The sequence below is a fragment of the Fusarium musae genome, chromosome 7 (genome assembly GCF_019915245.1).
Source record: "Fusarium musae strain F31 chromosome 7, whole genome shotgun sequence".
Lineage (NCBI taxonomy): Eukaryota > Fungi > Ascomycota > Sordariomycetes > Hypocreales > Nectriaceae > Fusarium > Fusarium musae.
The window spans coordinates 1,835,796-1,852,806 of NC_058393.1; the positions used below are offsets into that span (position 1 = coordinate 1,835,796).

The window sequence follows — 17,011 nt, forward strand, 5'->3', positions numbered from 1 at the left end:
TGGTCCTGTCAGCCCCTCGCCGTCCACTCGCATCCGAGCCTGGTCCCAGCGCGATCACCCCTCTAACCAGCAACCCCCCCTGGATTCTTGGCCCTCTTCTCCGTTCTCTGCTTTCTGGAGCAAGCAAGGCCTGCAACCTCCCACGACTCCTGCGACTTCTCGTAATTCTCGTGGCATGCTGCTGTGCGTCGCCTCGTCTGCGTCAGCGTCACGAACCGCAATCCCCAGAAACGGCATCCCTTTTGACGAGCAATAGGCCTGCCGCTTTCTACCATGCCCTGAGGTGAGCTTTGCAGCCGCAATATGCTCAAGATACAGACCGCCGCCGTGCCGCCAAGTATCCACTCTTCGCGCACTATCCACGACCCCTCCGGCGACTCACCGTCCGCTTCCGTGCGTATCACTTCTGCTGCCTCCGTTCAAGCTTCCGATCAACAATCCTCGACAACTCGGGCTGATCGCGCCTGGGGCCTCATGAACGGCATCGTCGGTACCGCCCCAATGGGGGCCATGTATGTCCGCGCCCTCTACGACTACGAGGCCGACGATCGCACTAGTCTCAGTTTCCATGAAGGAGATGTAATTCAAGTCATCACCCAGCTCGAGAGCGGCTGGTGGGATGGCGTTATAAATGGTGTTCGAGGCTGGTTCCCTAGCAACTACTGCCAGCTTATCACGAGTCCCGACGATATACCTGACAGCGCCCACAATGGAACCTTTGACGCTGTCGAGGATGATGCCGAAGACCCTGAGATGTATGACGACCAATATGACCAAGACGATGACTCCGAACAAGACGGCCCTATCGCGTTGCCCCTCGAGGGGACCGACGGAGGAGATAGTTCGAGGGCCGACTTTTGGATCCCACAAGCTACTCCCGACGGGCGCTTGTTCTATTACAATATGATGACAGGAGACCGCAGCATGGAACTGCCCCTGGAGTCTCCCGTATCTTCAAACGAGACTGGCCCGCGAGATCGAATGAACGTCAATATCCCCGACAAAACCAGGCCGCCCCCTGAGATGATGGCCCGTGGCTTGACTCAAGATGAGGACGACGAGTATCTGACGTCCGCATCCGAGGCCGAGGGCGACTCATCTAGACTGGCCTCACGCCGTTCCAAGGTACACAGCGAGCTAGTAAACCTGATGTTTGAATGACTCGGTTGCTAACATTCACCAGCATACTAAACGCGCCTCTTTCGGTGCCTTATCCCCATCAACCTCTATGGACTCCATCAACGGCGCATCGCCTGTTGGCCGTCTGCGAAATGGTGCCTCGTCCAATGGCCATCTTACTGCAGGACAGGTCCCTAATATAGCATCCGCTACCTCTTTTACTAGCACTACCTATAACTTACCGACCACAGCTACAGTTCCTCGATCGTTTTTCGACGACGGCTCTACGCCTTCACTCAGCTGGACTCTTCTTGTCTCTAATATGCGACGTGCTATTGATCGGTATCGGGAAGCCATCATGAACAATAACCGCTCAGAATACGTAGCAAAAGCCGAAGACATATCTGACCATCTACGACTGCTACTCGCTGCTGGGTCAGGGACTACCGATAACCACTCTGGCCAGCCATCTATCATTTCAACGAACAAGGCCCTCTACCCCCACTTCCGAGACATGATGTCCAAATTCTCCAAGCTCGTAATCTCTTCTCACATAGCAGCTGCAGACTGGCCCAATGCCGAATCCATCCAGAAGTGCCTTCAGGAAGCTGACGGAGTTCTCATGGGCGTATACAGCTATGTGGAAGTGGCTCGACAACAACGAGGCGAGGAGATTCCTCGACTCTTCCCAGGCTTTGTGATTGGTAGCAACACAGGTGGGAGTTGGCAAAACAACGGCCTGGGCCCTCGAGATGAAATCACGGCCAACTTCCTCGAAGATGAAGAGGGCGTCGTGGAGCCAACTGCAATTCTCGACAACAAGATGCTCGAGCGACTGGACGAACAGAAGCGCATTTTGGTATCCAGCATCCGAGAGCTCGACAAGAGCTTGGTCGTCCTAGAGAAAATAGTTACACCCTACAGGCATGAAGTTATCGGAAACAATGTTTGTTTTGCCGGTGGTAGGGTACTGGATACATTCAGACAATGGATTGCCATGATTGAATCGATCGATCTGTCTTCCCTTGGCAACAGCTTTCAGACGCCTCAATTAGCTGACCTCGGAACACACAAGCAGAGCCTTTACGACAATATCTCTGATCTTATTCTTGGATGCCAAGCTGTCGCCGGACCCTTGGCTGATGAATGGTCCGAAGTCCGTGGTGAAGCACTGGAGAATCGGCTGGAATATGTCAGACAATGTGCCAGAGCCCTGGAAACCAACTCTTCACATATCGGATTCTCACTTCAACTATTGTCTGAACAGGTTCAAATTAACATGCAACAACATCAGGCTGAAGTACGACCTCGGGAGAATTCCTTTGTCCGAAGCACCCTGCAACGAGGCGAGACAATGCCTTATGACCGACCGCACCAGCGAACAGAATCAAGGACTGCTCCTGTACGACCACCACTTATTACATCACAATCTTTCACCGAAGGCGAGCCTGCTCCTGGCAATATGCGACGAGGCGATTATTCCAAGGTTAAGAAGATATTTGGCGAAGATCCTTCGCCTCAGGTTCCCGTGACCGAAGATACACCAGAATTCTTACTCCTAGATTATGAACATGAAGTCTCCTGGGATAGCAAGACCTCACCACCTACTGTCAAGGGAGGATCCCTCCTCGCTCTTGTTGAACAGTTAACTCGCCACGATAAGCTCGATTCGAACTTCAACAATACCTTTCTTCTCACTTACCGATCATTCACAACAGCTCGGGAACTTTTCGAGATGCTTATCAAACGATTCAACATCCAACCGCCAGAAGGTCTATCACAGGCGGATTTCGAGATTTGGAGGGACCGAAAGCAAAAGCTTATTCGCTTCCGTGTTGTTAACATTCTAAAGAATTGGTTCGATAATTTCTGGATGGAGGATTATAACGACGAGTCAAAACAACTTGTTCGAGATGTCTACAGTTTCGCCAAAGACACGGTCAAGTCTACAGAAACTCCTGGTTCAGCGCCCTTAATGGCGGTCCTTGATCAGAGGCTCAGTGGAAAGGAGGCTGGCGCTCGCAGGATGATTCAAACTGTGAACCAGAACACGCCAACACCGATCATGCCTAAGAACATGAAGAAGCTCAAGTTCTTGGATATTGATGTCGTTGAGTTTGCCCGCCAGCTCACCATTGTCGAATCTCGCTTGTACGGCAAGGTCAAGGCGACAGAATGTCTGAATAAGACGTGGCAGAAGAAGGTCCCCGAGGGTGAGCCCGATTTGGCCCCCAACGTTAAAGCACTCATCCTCCACTCTAACCAGATGACCAACTGGGTTGCTGAGATGATTTTGGCGCAAATGGAAGTCAAGAAGCGAGTGGTTGTTATCAAGCACTTCGTTTCTGTTGCTGACGTGAGTAACTAAAGATATGATGCCGGGTCACTGGAACCCCTGCTGACTGACAATAGCGTTGCCGCTCCCTGAACAACTTCTCAACATTAACATCGATTATTTCCGCATTGGGCACTGCACCCATCGCTCGTCTTAAGCGAACATGGGACCAGGTACCCCAACGTACACACGCTACATTAGAATCGATGCGGCGGGTGATGGCAAGCACCAAGAACTTCGGAGAGTACCGAGAGGCTCTTCATGCAGCCAACCCCCCTTGTATCCCTTTCTTCGGTACGGACCCCTTTCCCCGAAAAGCAGGTGACAAATCACATTATTAACAAACAGAAAAGGTGTCTATCTAACTGATCTGACGTTCATTGAGGATGGCATTCCGTCCATCATCAAGAAGACTAACCTCATTAACTTTGCTAAACGTGCCAAAACTGCTGAGGTCATTCGCGATATCCAGCAGTATCAGAACGTGGGGTACTCTCTGCAACCAGTGCCTGAGCTGCAAGATTACATCTTAAACAACATGCAGGCTGCTGGGGATGTTCACGAGATGTATGACAAGAGTTTGCAAGTTGAGCCTCGTGAGCGAGAGGATGAGAAGATTGTGAGGTATGTTGCATTGCGGAATACGCCCGCATCGTATGGAGCGGTGCCATCTTTCTTCTAAGTTCCCCTTGTTTAGTTTTGCACAATGATGGAGGCCACTTCGCATTAGTGGCTTGCCGTCTTCAGTTAAGATGAAGAGACATATGCTTACTTGATGTTTCTTAATTACAGGGTCTTGGCCGAGTCTGGGTTCCTATAAACACCAGACCCATGCAACTGTTTGAACGATCGATGCAGCTTGCATTCTTTCAAGCAACGAGGCATCCACAACAAAATCGAGGAGGGCCAGGAGGGGTAGTACTACGACCCGGCCCACTGATCCTCGGAGCTCACGATAGTCCTGAGTGGCCATTACATGGGACGGATATCATGCGATGGACGCCGCCCATGATTGATAGTGGCAGGAAGAGGCACAAGAAAGCCAGCACCGCATGGTCGGGAGGCGGCCCGGAAAAGTTGGTGTGGTGGGAAATGATTGGTGACAGGGGGTTCCAAAGTGCGGAGATGCTCGGCAGGGCATTGATAATGCTGGGAGAGGCATTTTGACAAAGGCTCCGGGCAAGGCCGAGAGGCAACCTTTACGTGAAGGAATGGGTTATTTGATGATAAATTTATTCGGCGCACCAACATCCATATTGAGAAAGCCTGCAAGGGAGAGGGATTGGGAAACTTGGTGGACACTGATGGCATTTGCAACTGTACGCTGGCCGCACGAGGATTGAATATACCTGAAAGACCCCAGAGGTAGGGCGCATGATATGATGGGAAGCATCTAGTGGAGCATGGTCAATTCTTTTACAAACAAACAACATGATTGTGTATCTGTATAGTTCAAACAAGGGACCGTCACGTTAGCTCGGTTATTCGTATCACGGGCAAGTTGGTAGTGATTCTCGAATCGATCGATGTATGGATTTTTAGTGAGAATCAATCACGTTGATGTATCTGATAATTTCCCCGAATTTGAGTTCAATTCACTCTTATGCAAGGAGCGCTGACCAGAAACAAACGAATATGCAATATCCGTCGGGATCTCACACCTCGTCTCGTGTATCTTTCTTTACCCCAGCTTGCCCAACATCCCGCTATTCCGGGCCGCCTCCAGGCGGTACACCACCTGACAAGGGGCCTGGTCTGATAATACATAACGTGTTGGTGACAGCACTGAAACGAGGCCTCGCATAGGATCCAATCATGTATCACGACAAGGCGGCACCGAGTTCAGCGAGACAGTCCGCGTCTCGGCTGGCATTGAGTGAATGACGATAATAGTGGTACCAAATACTGAAGATACCTTAGGTTGACTACGGAGTACGGAGGTACCTACGTACATAATGTAAAACCACGACTAAAAACAACAGGGCATAGGTTGATAAATAAAGCGCCGAAACGGCCGTGCGGGATATCATTCTCCATCATTAATAATAACTTCTTCCAAACATCGCGACATTTATTCACCCCTTTAGTGCTTGTGGAGCTTGGCCTTGATGCGCTCGCCGATACTTAGCTTGTCCTTCTTCTCATCAGAACCGTGGTGCTTGCCGCTAGAGTGCGATTCGGTCTTGGAATGATCTGAGCTTTCGCTCTCGCCAAGATGAATACCCTTTTGCTCCATCAGGCCTGACGGGCGTTAGTATAACGAAACATTGGGCATTTCGATTGTGGACTCACGGTCAGCTTCACGTCCAGCACCAGGCTTGGAAGCGTCAAAGTCACCACCGTCGGCAGCAAAACCGCTAGCAGTGACATACTCGTCCTCCTTGGGGTCATGAGGTTGATTCTCGGACTTGGTTGACTCTGTAGCTCCCTCGGAGCCAACCTCAGTAGGCTTGTGAGAAGTTCCCTCAACGGGAGCATTACCTGCATCGCCTCCGTGCTCCTTGGCAAGCTTCTCGATAGGCTGAGGTCCAGGACCCTCTCCGAGCTTGACGTCAGTGCCCTCAGAAGTGTCGTCGACGTCGTGGAGGTCCTTGTTGCCCTTGTCCGCCTGCGCCGGGTCACGGGTGTCATTCTGGCCGGCAGAGGTATCCTTTGAGTGAGGGTTGGGTGTGGGAACTGAAGGTGTGGCTGAAGCAGCGTTTGTCGTCTCGGTGGGCTTAGAGACGGGAGCTTCATGCCCAAGGCCTGTTGCGCGTTCCTCACCGTGGCTGCCAAAGTTTTGTGCCACCTTTTCTTGTTGGGGGGTTTCTAGACCGAACAGTGTCAGCGATATCATTCAGATGTATTTGCTTGTGTACCTAGTCCAGGCGTAGAGGTCGTACCCAGGTTGCCGGCATCGTAGGGCTCGCCGTGCTTGGTGTCACCCTGGACTCCAGAGACGGGCTCCTTGTTGGCAGTTTGGTTGTCTCCCCAAACAGCCTTGGTGGCGGCGGCGGTGAGGTTGCTGATGGTCTCCATTGTAATTGATCAAGTTGTGACAGTTGTGTAAGTTTGATATCTTTGGTTGTCGTGCAGTTGAAGCTTGAATGGCTGGGTTAAGTATCTTGGTAGCGAGATGGGGTATAGTAAAGAACTAAAATGATAAAGAACGAGCGGGAGCGTCACGGGGAAGTTCAAGTTTAAATAAAAGGTTCTTCAGCTTTAGAAAGGTAAAAATCAAAGGGGGGGGAGGTTGTGTGGTAGCTCTGACGTCGTTGTTTGTTTAACCCAACCAAGCGAGGGACGCAGATAGCACAACAGGTACCTCAGTCAGCTAAGGCACCTACCTACCTAAGGTCAGTACACATCATGACTACTACCTATGAATAGATTTAGAAAGTACAGTACCCTTGGAAGGATTCACGTTATTTGCCGGATCCAACCAGTCAAAGTTGTGCAACATTGCAACTACTTGTTTGCTGTAGAACATGACCAAAAGTACCTTACCTACCCATCCGAGTCAAGGCAAGGCAGAAGAGTCCTCGAGTCCATCATTCGTATGTGGCGGCTCAAATTATGACGCCGCGGTCGATCGACGGAGCTGACAGGGCCCTAGACTACTGCAGCAGGCTCTGAGCCGTCTCCCCGGCCTCTCGTTTCAGCATCCAGTGTTCCCATAATATTCCAGGCTTGGATAGGTTGGGTGAATGATGTAAAAGGTTGGTCTTTGAAGAGGGTATGACGTTGCACTACCTACCCTCCAAAGGCGGACGTACAAGCGACAAGGGTGGGTGAGTGTGGCTAGAGAGGAAGAAACCTGCAGGACAAGATAAAAGTAAGGTAGCCTAGTACCTAACCAAAGAGCAAACAGAGATTAAGCATCTGCCTGTGGCTTGACTTATGTTGAAGTTAAGGAATTTGTGTCAGTGTTTTGGTGTTGAACCGGACAGCCTATCTGGGGAAGGCCGAGATAGAGTCGAATATGTCGACTACGTCATCTCAGATGACCCTGATCTTGAGGGGTCATGTAAGTGGAGGGAGAGCTACCAGTAAACGGATGCCCAGTCTGCCAGCCAGTGTACTGGGTAAAAGCCACAACTCGGAAAGTAGAGGTATTTCAACGGTCAAAAGAAGAAGTTGGTAGGAATTCTATAATTCAATTGTAAAGCTTTGATGCCGCTTGCTTACCTACCTACCTTAGGTTCCGACTTGGCATTCGATGTCCCTGAACAATCTACCGAAGTCGCAGTCGGGAAAAGACAGTGGAGGGCAACAATTCAAAGCATCCAATCCAATGCATGGCCTTTCGGCGGTCAATATTGGATCCAATGCTTCTACGGATAACGTTGGGTAGATTGGATTCTTGGCATGGCTTGCAGTCCTGAGTCGCCAAATTGGCCCCAAATTTAGCTGAGCGCGTCATCGAGTTTACGTGCTGTGACTAAGGTATACTAGGTAGGTAACCTACTAAAAAAACCCGCCTACCTATGTATTAAGCTAGTATCCATGTTTACGAATCAGGCAGCTCCTTGAGATACGACGGGCGTAACGGCCAACCAGCCTTACCGCCCCGAGACAAATCTGCAGCCCTGTAGCATCGGTTCGGCCGAGACCCGGCTTTTGTCCGGAAATTGATCAAGTGTCGAGACAACATGGTAGACTAGGTATGTAAGTCGATGGACTACCTCTCTACCTCTCTATGTATGTATAAAAGCCTCTGTTGAGTTTGATTCGATGCAATGCCCTTGGTTGGTCCTCAGAGGTTTCGAGTTTTCCTCAACACACCGCTCTCCAAGAGCTGAAAATCTTTATGCCAAGCTAGAGAGTGCACGTCCGTACCTACGAGCTAATGTCAGTTCAAGGTCTGTGTCTGTTTGTCTGTCTGTCTGTCTGTGTACATATCTGTGAGGCCAAACTTTGTCATCGACTTTGAAATGATGAATTAATGCGTCTATCGTATTGCACGAGTCGTCTCTCCCTACCTCCGTGACTCCCGTACCGGGATGGCCTGCTCTAAGAGCCACGCGCCAAGTGGTCTCTGCCGTGCCGTGTTTTGATATCGTAAGCAACAGATAACATCTGCCGTTCCATTTTCATCTGGTCTCCTGGTAAGTACTGTACATACAGTATCTTGCAGCTTTACCCACTCCCATGGTAACGGCAATATGGACCATTCCGCAATCAACATTCCCCTGCCTCCTTAATATTGGCGACTCGAGCTTAAAAGATTCAGCTCCATTAACTGGATCATGGCTATCCTTCCTGCTTCTCATACATATATACATACATACATACACACATACAGTTCAGCTCGTGCGGGTAAGGTTTTACATACTGGATGGGGACCCCTATTAAACTTATCAGAAACCGCCCAAGAAAAACGTCCATCTAATACTAACGTTAGTTCCAACGTACCCTACAATGATCCCGTATGGCTAGCTACCTCTGTGTCCCCCTTTTATGCGCCACCTCCACCTTTCTCGTCACCTTGCAAACCTTCGTCCTTTCAAATTTCCCCTCTCGAGTTATGAGTTGTGATCAATAACAAGCAAGGTGGTCCCTGTTGGCCTAGACCTTCTAAAGTGGCACTTCGCACCACATCACGCAGTCCTGGCAGTCCACTTTGAGCGATAGTCTAGAGGCCCCCCATTCCCTCATCAAGACCTCCAAGGACCTTCCCAGTATCCGGGATGTCGGTATGATCCTGGGCCTAGACTTGACTTGGGCTTCTGTCATGTCCTCGGGTAGAAGCTGAGCTACCTGATCTCCGTGCGGATTGCGGTCAGCTACGTACGTTACCATCGAATTCAACGGGTTGGAGTTGAACAATGCTGGCTGACGATCGCCGAGATGAGGTATGATCGATGGGTAATTCCCTCGATACGACCGTCAGAGGTAGCATTGATTTGGGTCCACACATTAATTAAAATGCTGACAGGTTGAAATCTCAATATCATAGATTGTGTGATACGGTAAGGTGAGATACAGTCCATACTTACTACCTACTACCTATGATACGATGCGGCGAGTGCCCGAGCCTGGTTTTAAGTCGGTTCGGCAAGCATTCCACTGGCACTGTAGCCGTACCTAAGGTAGCTGTAGGTACCTAGCTAACGGTGCATACTAGCGAGCTGTACCTATGGACAGTTACTAGTGGAGGTAAGGTATGGAGGTAGCAGTTAGTAGTGCCTATTAGTTATAGGTACCTTAATGAGTTCTTAAGGTAGTACTAAGGCAATCTAATTAGGACAGCCGGGTCCACTACTTGGGCTGTCCCGTCTGAGCACCTACCTCCCATCATCCATGGATGGCTTCCGTTTCCGTCCTCTACTTTACCATACTTAGACTCATCCTTGCTTGATCTTTAATTCTTTCAACGACCTTTTTTGACAGTATTTCCCATAAATTCCGACGGGGCATACTGGAACTATTAGGCCGTTCTCTATGGACGCCATGTCTTTTTCGTCTTAGATCACTCGCATCTTCAACCTATACCATACCATATACCGTGTACACAGTCTGCCAACCCTTTCTCCGCACTACCTACCTACCTACCTACCTGCGGTACCTACCAGCCCTTACTCGAAAATATCCAAGCCAGGACAGACAAGACAGGCCAGTTCAGCACAGCACCAGCCTAGGCCCTGGCCCTGGCCTTGACTCGGTCTCGTTGCAATCAATCAATCACGGGAGAGGACTGGCTGAACACACTCACATGTGCCGACAAAAGTAAACATCTATTCTCTATCCAACCTTAGTACCTTGGCCATAAGTTAATACCCCGCCAATTTCACATCAACTTATTCCACTCTCCCTCCTTTTCCTCTCGTCCCGATTCCAGTTCCAGCTCCCTGGGCTGCGGGACACCCCTACTTATCGGAAACACAACGGGCTTGTCTGACATCTGTCTACAGTACATAGCCGCCGTTGTGACCGTTGTGATCCAGCACCAGCACCAATACCGGCTGGTCCCCTACTGGTTTTGGATACTGGTTCATCCGACAGCGCTCCCTATTCTATTCTAGGCCTCTTTGCCACGGGCGGCAGTGGTAGCGTCAGAATTGCGAGTGGGCAGGTTGTGCTTTCGGCCTCTGGGCTGGATGAGTGGCTGAGACAGCCAGCGCAAGCAGTACAAGGTCAATCTACACGCGATTCGTCGCGTTACTTAAGTTATTCGGGATGGGACTTGTTTCTTGAGGCAGCTATTTGACCTTATTCTGCATTTCTGCCATTCCAACTTGGCGATGCTTATTTACCTGGTCTTGTCTTCCGATCTACCACCCCTATTGTTTCAAGCTCTGATGCAACACACGACTGTCAGGGTTTTGATCAACAACTGACCCGAGTTTCCCATAATTAGCCGTTCGCTACTTGTTTCATAGCCTGTGGTTTTGAGCGAGCACAATTGCCATCTCCGTCACTACTTATATATTGGAATCAGGGTATATCCGGTACCCACCCGCCTCCACGAACTCCGTCACCGTGCTACCGATCTCACTGCCCCGGTCCTACCGATTATCGACGGTGTCCAGCTCTCGGCCAGACACCGTGGTGATTCAAAAACTTTCAGTGGCCATGGTCTACTGTGGGAAAGCCTCTCAGGGCTGCCAGAATTGTCGCGTGCGACGTATCAAGGTGAGTTAATCCGCTAGCGTCATTCACGACCTGCAACTCTCTATACATACAGCAGTTCGTGAACTTTGACTAATTGGCAATTCTGCTCAACAGTGTGACAAAATCAAACCGGAATGCTCACAATGTATTCGGGTTGGGAAAAAGTGCCCTGGTTATCGTGACCAGCTCTCCCTCATGTTTCGAGACGAGAGCAGCAAGGTGATACAAAAAGCACATGCGCAATGGGGTGTTGGTGAATCCTCTGAGGGTTTATCAACACAAACATCCTCCAGCTCTCTGGCTTCCTCTTATTCGTCCAACAGCTCTACGCAGGCCTCTTCGGTTTCTGCTTCTTCCTCTATAACGTCTCTACATAGCTATCCTGGTCCCGCAGCGATAGCATCCTCCTACAAATCATTCAGGGATGGCTGGCCAACATCTCCTGATTCAACTACGAGCCAGCAAACACCATCGCCAGCCCCTCGATCTCCCGCTTCGTCTTTATATCATACAACCTCAAATGCTTCTACGGGACAACGTATCGTTATACGGCCACCAAGGCTTTCACCGCCAATCGACCCGAGTCTCGAGGAGCAGGGCGTTCAGTTCTATGTCAACCGTTACCTGATAGGCCATCCAGATGAGCCTAGGTCCCCCGGCGACTTGTCACACACGGAATGGCTATGGGACCCTGCTGTTCAAGACGTGATGGCCGCAGTTGGCCTCGCTAGCCTTTCCAATCTCAAAGACGATCCCAGCATGATGACGATAGCCCGTCAACGATATGGGTTGGCTTTGCGCCAGACTGGTCGCCTCGTACAGACCTCGAGCATGCCGGATTTTGAGGTCACGATGCGCTCCGTCGTCATGCTTGCCATGTTCGAGGTTTGTGCCCCGACCCCTAATGCTAGCCAACACACCCGCATGGTCAGCCCCATCTCCCCGATCTACCATTCTCCTGCCCAATCTTGGCTTTTGATTTGCTAATACCCGTCTCCAGCTTGTCAAAGGAGCTTATCAAGGACTAGGGCACGTTCATGCGCATGTTATGGGCGGGCTTGCTCTGTTGCGACGATGGCTACCTATGCCAGCGGCCGCTTTCCTCGGTGTTCGTGCCATGGTACAGATGTCTTATTCTCTTGTATGTCATGGTTTCTAAGCACACCGTCCCAATTTACTCACATAATTTCCCAGTTTATACCTGCTCAAATGTCCGCAACGCCTCTGCCGGACCCCCTGTTCGAATGGATTTCGTTTGCAAGAACCCTCCTCGACCCAGTCGACCATCCTGCTACCGATCTCGGCCCTTTGATTGGGCGGTTCATTCAGGTCTCAACGTACATAAAGACTCATGCTCTGGTCGACGGTCGTTCCATCACAGTGTCCACCCTGAAGCAATTATTAGATATCGACGAGTCATTCCTTGGTTGGGAACGAAACCTTGGGCCTACTTGGCGATTTCGCGAAGAGAAAGCGGAGCACCTACCGGCCGCTGCGGTATTCGATGGCGCGTGTCATGTCTATTTCGACATGTTTGTTGCACGGATGTATGGACATTACCGATGGGCGCGGACTCTCTTGAATCAGACAATTATCGAATTCATCAAGGCGTACCCTAAATCCAGCGCGCCCTTGATCTCGTTGGCTGAATACGGACATCGATACGAGGTCGTTAGAAAACTCGCCCGCGACACTCTCGTGAGCACCCCAACACATTGGCGACACCCGCTTCTCACGGAAAAGGCTGCTGTGCCAGTCGAGAGACCAGGAGGGGCAGGCTCTGGCTCTGCCGGGCTTCCCGTTGTTCTGTTTCACCTTCAAGTCGCTGCCTGTGCTCCTGGTGTCCCAGAAGCATACTGGGACTGGGTTGTGGCGGTGATGGAGTGTATATGGAGTGATATGGGTATTCTTCATGCCAAGTGCATGATGGATACGATGAAGGCCTATCGTGACTCGTTGAAGATAAAGAAGGAGGTGGTCGAAAGCAGTGTGCGATGATAACTCGCCCAGGCACCCGTATGGTTATGACCAAAATCATGGAATGCCTGGGACAGTATGAATGCATCTTGTTCGGTGTTTAATGGCTTTGTGGGCTGCATTGGCATCGAGTTTCTTCAATTGGGTACCTAGGAGTAGAACAGCTGTTATCGAACGTCCTTCTTCACCCGGAGTTGGCTGGTTTGGGTATTGCATGTGGACTTTAAGGTTCACGAAAGGTTATGGTTGACGAATATTGGGTGCATAGCATGGCCACTTGTGCTTGTGGTAGACATGATAGCTTCTCTGCCTCAGTGCTGTTACTCGCACCTGAGGCCTTTATATTACACAACTTATGTTGATAAATTCTTTCTTTGTTTATAGTATTATCGGAGCTCAACGGAAATGACCATGGCTCAGACAATATATACCTACTATTCAAAACAAAAAAAAAACATTAGTACACTCACTAGACTAGCCCATTAGTTGGATGGTTTCAGAAACAGATGCCCTAACTCTTTGTTGAGGCATCACATTAATGCTAAGTAGCAATTTGGGACTATTGTACATTCCTTTGGTCTTGTCATCAGTCTCTAGAATCGATAAGTTCAAATGCCTGGTTATTATCATTGGTGCTCGAGGTACCTAACCACTATATGTTTCCATTCATCGAAGCCCTGGGTCTTCCCCAGATGTTAGTGGGGGGATCTGACTAAACCCCCGGAGAAATAGTGTAGGCGTGGGCCGACCCTGGTTCAGGCACGTGTATCATTAGTGAATGGAAGGCAGCCACACCTAACTCCACCGTAACATCCATACCCAGTCCAGCCTTATCGCAACGACCATCCCTTTCGAAGCCAGACCATCCGCGATCCATCAAAGCAAAGCTCATCATCGATACGAAGGAGACTGTCTCACTACAACCGTAACTACATCAGCCGCCAACTTCAATCATCATGGGGACGGATGCCCGAAAAGGTAACGCGACTTTAATCATGCGCGACTGCATTAGACTGACACCCAGCTTGCAGGCGATGACGGCACGATCAAAGTCGCATCTAAGAACAAGAACGGAAAGATCAAGCTGAAGAAACCAGCGCCAAAGCACAGCAAACCTGGAAACTGGATGGATGGTAGTGTAATCGAGGGTAACAGTATGTAGTGAGGTCATCGTATACAAGCTTGGCGAAGCCGCTAATGTTCCTCAGGCAAGAAGAAGAACGGCGCCTCGCCTGTGGGTGCACCCTCACCAGGTCCTGTCGTAAACGAGCTCGACGAAACTTCCCGCGAAACCTTTGCGACAGGGCGACCCCTCGAAGATAGCCCCGACCTGCAACAATGCAAGCACTGTAAGAAGAGCGTTTTGAAGACGGCCGCCAAGGCGCATATCGCGCAATGCCTGCGATTAAAGAAAGAGAAGGCACAAAGAAAGAAGGAAGCTCGGGAAGCAAGAGAGAGGGCAAAAGAGGCAGCAAGACAAGAAGAACAACGGAAAGAGGACGAAGAGAATGGGATTGAGCGGGGCGACGACGATAGTGACGACGACGGAATCTCAGCTGAAAAGAAAGCGACTGGAAGCAAGACTGCCAAAAAGGCCGCGGGTAAGAAGCCCGAAGATGATAAGAAGGGAAAGAAGCGCAAGGCCGATGGTGATCCAGACAAGGGACCCAAGAATAAGAAGAAGAAGGATGAGCCGAAAGCCAAGGTCCCCAAGCCAAAAGGTGAGATACTGATCACAGGTCTCTTGGGAAGCTTGCACTAAAACTGATGCTAGGACCTGTGGACGTGGAGCGGCAGTGCGGTGTTTTGTTACCTAATGGACAGCCATGCGCAAGATCATTGACATGCAAGAGCCATAGTATGGGGGCGAAGCGCGCAGTCGCAGGAAGATCTTTGCCATACGATATGCTTCTTGCTGCGTACCAGAAGAAGAATCAAGCGAAGCAGCAGAGTAAGTACCGATTGATCTTGTCCACCCACCAGTGCACTGCCTGGACAGAACTAACGATCAACTCCAACAGAGGCGGCGCTTGATGCCAACGCGCCGATAGAAGATGAAGACGAAGCCAACAACGGACCAGTCGATTCCGACGAAGAAACAACGGCCGTGATGGGTGCTCTATCACAATGGCGCCCTCAACCTTTAATACCACAACCTACTTTCACTCCTATAAAACGACAATACCAGCTCGCAAGATTACACGAACAGCTTCAAATGGCCACCAATGGTGGAAGGACAAATATCTTTTCAGTCACTGGTTTCGGAGCACAGAAGCTTCCTGAGGGCCATCCTGGGCTACAACCTGCTTCAGAAGATGCTCCTGGAGAGATAGACATTACTGCGGGTTTTAATAATGCTGGGCGGACGACAGCGACATTCACACCTCAAAGGCAACCATCAGTTTCAAGCAGGGCATAGGATGAAACTTTGCCTTGCAGAACAGACAAAGGGTTGAAAACAGAACCAACACACGTACGTTCTCTTGAGGCGTATCAAGGCCGATTGTATCAGGGACCATTCATGGAGGAGATACCAAACGCTATTCATTGATTGTGGCGAAGAGTATTGTACAGCGGGATCTGGAAGGCTTTGCTTTTATATGAGATAACAATAATGTTATGGGTCTCCCATATCTAAGGAACCTGACAAAGTATAAGTATAAGGATAAGGTACCTCCTAGTCTACCCGTCATCCATGCCTCGGAACTAAGGTGCTAAGTCAAGGGTCACATGCGGTGGGGGGCCGCGCCGAGGTTGGCTTATGACGTCGTGAATGCGATAGCGCGCGTAGCTCATCATCATCACGGTCCCGTCCTGTAATAGATACCAGACAGGGCAGGGCTACTTGGATGCGGCTCAACATCTATGTTGCCTCGCTCGAGACTCTTCTTTCACATCATGCACGTGCCTGTGCCCGTACCTTTCAGCTGTCATCATTTCGTTTCGCGGCATTGACGAGCATTCTCAGCATCTTGATCTTGTTACAATGTCGTCTCAGCAGGCTCTCAATGCCCTTGGCCACGCCGTATCTGGCTCTGTAGGGACAGCCGTGTCAACAGCATCTCTGTACCCATTGGACCTGGTTACCACTCGACTCAAGGCGCAGCGAAAGACGGGAGGCTCTACAGGCGACTACGATGGTGTCATTTCAGCTTTCAGAGGCATCCCTGCCAACGAAGGAGGGATCAAGGCACTGTACAGTGGACTGGGGACAGATGTGGCCAAGTCGGTAGTGGACAGTTTTCTATTCTTTGGATTCTACAACTACCTACGCCCTCGACATCGCAAACCTAAGATTGTCGAAGAGCTTCTTGTGGGCGCCGTCGCTGGAGGGTGCGCCCGGGCCCTCACCACCCCGATTTCGAATGTTGTCACGAGGAAGCAGATGCTGGGGAGTGATCAGTCGCTTCTGCAGATTCTCTCCGAGATTCAGAAAGAAAGCGGATTGCTAGGTCTCTGGTCTGGCTACTCGGCTACCCTGATGCTCACTCTGAATCCCAGCATTACCTTCTTTGTCAATCGACGGCTGGCTGCGCGTATCTTGCCAGCCCTCGAAGATGAGGATTTTCCAGTGGCATGGATCGCCTTCTTGATTGCCGCCTCGAGCAAAGCTACTGCCACTGCCATCACATACCCTTTCCAGACGGGCAAGACGCGTCTTCAAATGGCGGGTAGCGCGGCGGATGCTGATGTGGAGAAAGGGCAGAGCGGGAATTCGAAGCGTAAGCATATACTGCGGAGGATTCTTGATCTTCTCAATCAGTCCATATTTGGCGTCATTATTCGCATCATTACCAACGAGGGTATGAAGGCACTCTACGCTGGACTTCAGGGAGAGCTCCTCAAGAGCTTCTTCAGTCACGGATTGACAATGCTCACCAAGGGTGTTATTCATCGGTTTGTTGTTCGTGTATGGGTGATGATGCTGTTGCCCTATTTGCGACAGCGAAAGCTGCGGATGAAGTGATGGGGTGTGGTTCAGTGCAA

The 17,011-nt window shown here is 50.4% G+C and overlaps 5 protein-coding genes across 5 annotated transcripts; 4 read left to right on the top strand and 1 right to left on the bottom strand.

Annotated features, from left to right (window-relative positions):
• Positions 1-303: 303 nt before the first annotated feature.
• J7337_009752 (uncharacterized protein) lies at positions 304-4,164 on the top strand (the record flags this gene model as incomplete). Its single annotated transcript, XM_044827347.1, has 5 exons — positions 304-1,140; positions 1,184-3,475; positions 3,532-3,748; positions 3,808-4,078; positions 4,152-4,164. 5 exons carry the CDS (start codon positions 304-306, stop codon positions 4,162-4,164), a joined length of 3,630 nt encoding a protein of 1,209 aa, XP_044677941.1.
• Positions 4,165-5,537: 1,373 nt separating this feature from the next.
• J7337_009753 (uncharacterized protein) lies at positions 5,538-6,472 on the bottom strand (the record flags this gene model as incomplete). Its single annotated transcript, XM_044827348.1, has 3 exons — positions 5,538-5,695; positions 5,747-6,262; positions 6,337-6,472. 3 exons carry the CDS (start codon positions 6,470-6,472, stop codon positions 5,538-5,540), a joined length of 810 nt encoding a protein of 269 aa, XP_044677942.1.
• A 5,334-nt stretch (positions 6,473-11,806) lies between these two features.
• J7337_009754 (uncharacterized protein) lies at positions 11,807-13,045 on the top strand (the record flags this gene model as incomplete). Its single annotated transcript, XM_044827349.1, has 3 exons — positions 11,807-11,932; positions 12,048-12,188; positions 12,242-13,045. 3 exons carry the CDS (start codon positions 11,807-11,809, stop codon positions 13,043-13,045), a joined length of 1,071 nt encoding a protein of 356 aa, XP_044677943.1.
• A 935-nt stretch (positions 13,046-13,980) lies between these two features.
• J7337_009755 (uncharacterized protein) lies at positions 13,981-15,443 on the top strand (the record flags this gene model as incomplete). The annotated part of the gene is made up of 5 exons (XM_044827350.1): positions 13,981-14,002; positions 14,056-14,178; positions 14,233-14,745; positions 14,799-14,975; positions 15,046-15,443. The coding sequence occupies 5 exons, from the start codon at positions 13,981-13,983 to the stop codon at positions 15,441-15,443; spliced, it is 1,233 nt and encodes a 410-aa protein (XP_044677944.1).
• A 567-nt stretch (positions 15,444-16,010) lies between these two features.
• On the top strand, positions 16,011-16,991 carry J7337_009756 (uncharacterized protein; the record flags this gene model as incomplete). Its single annotated transcript, XM_044827351.1, has 1 exon — positions 16,011-16,991. One exon carries the CDS (start codon positions 16,011-16,013, stop codon positions 16,989-16,991), a length of 981 nt encoding a protein of 326 aa, XP_044677945.1.
• Between the last annotated feature and the right edge of the window lie 20 nt (positions 16,992-17,011).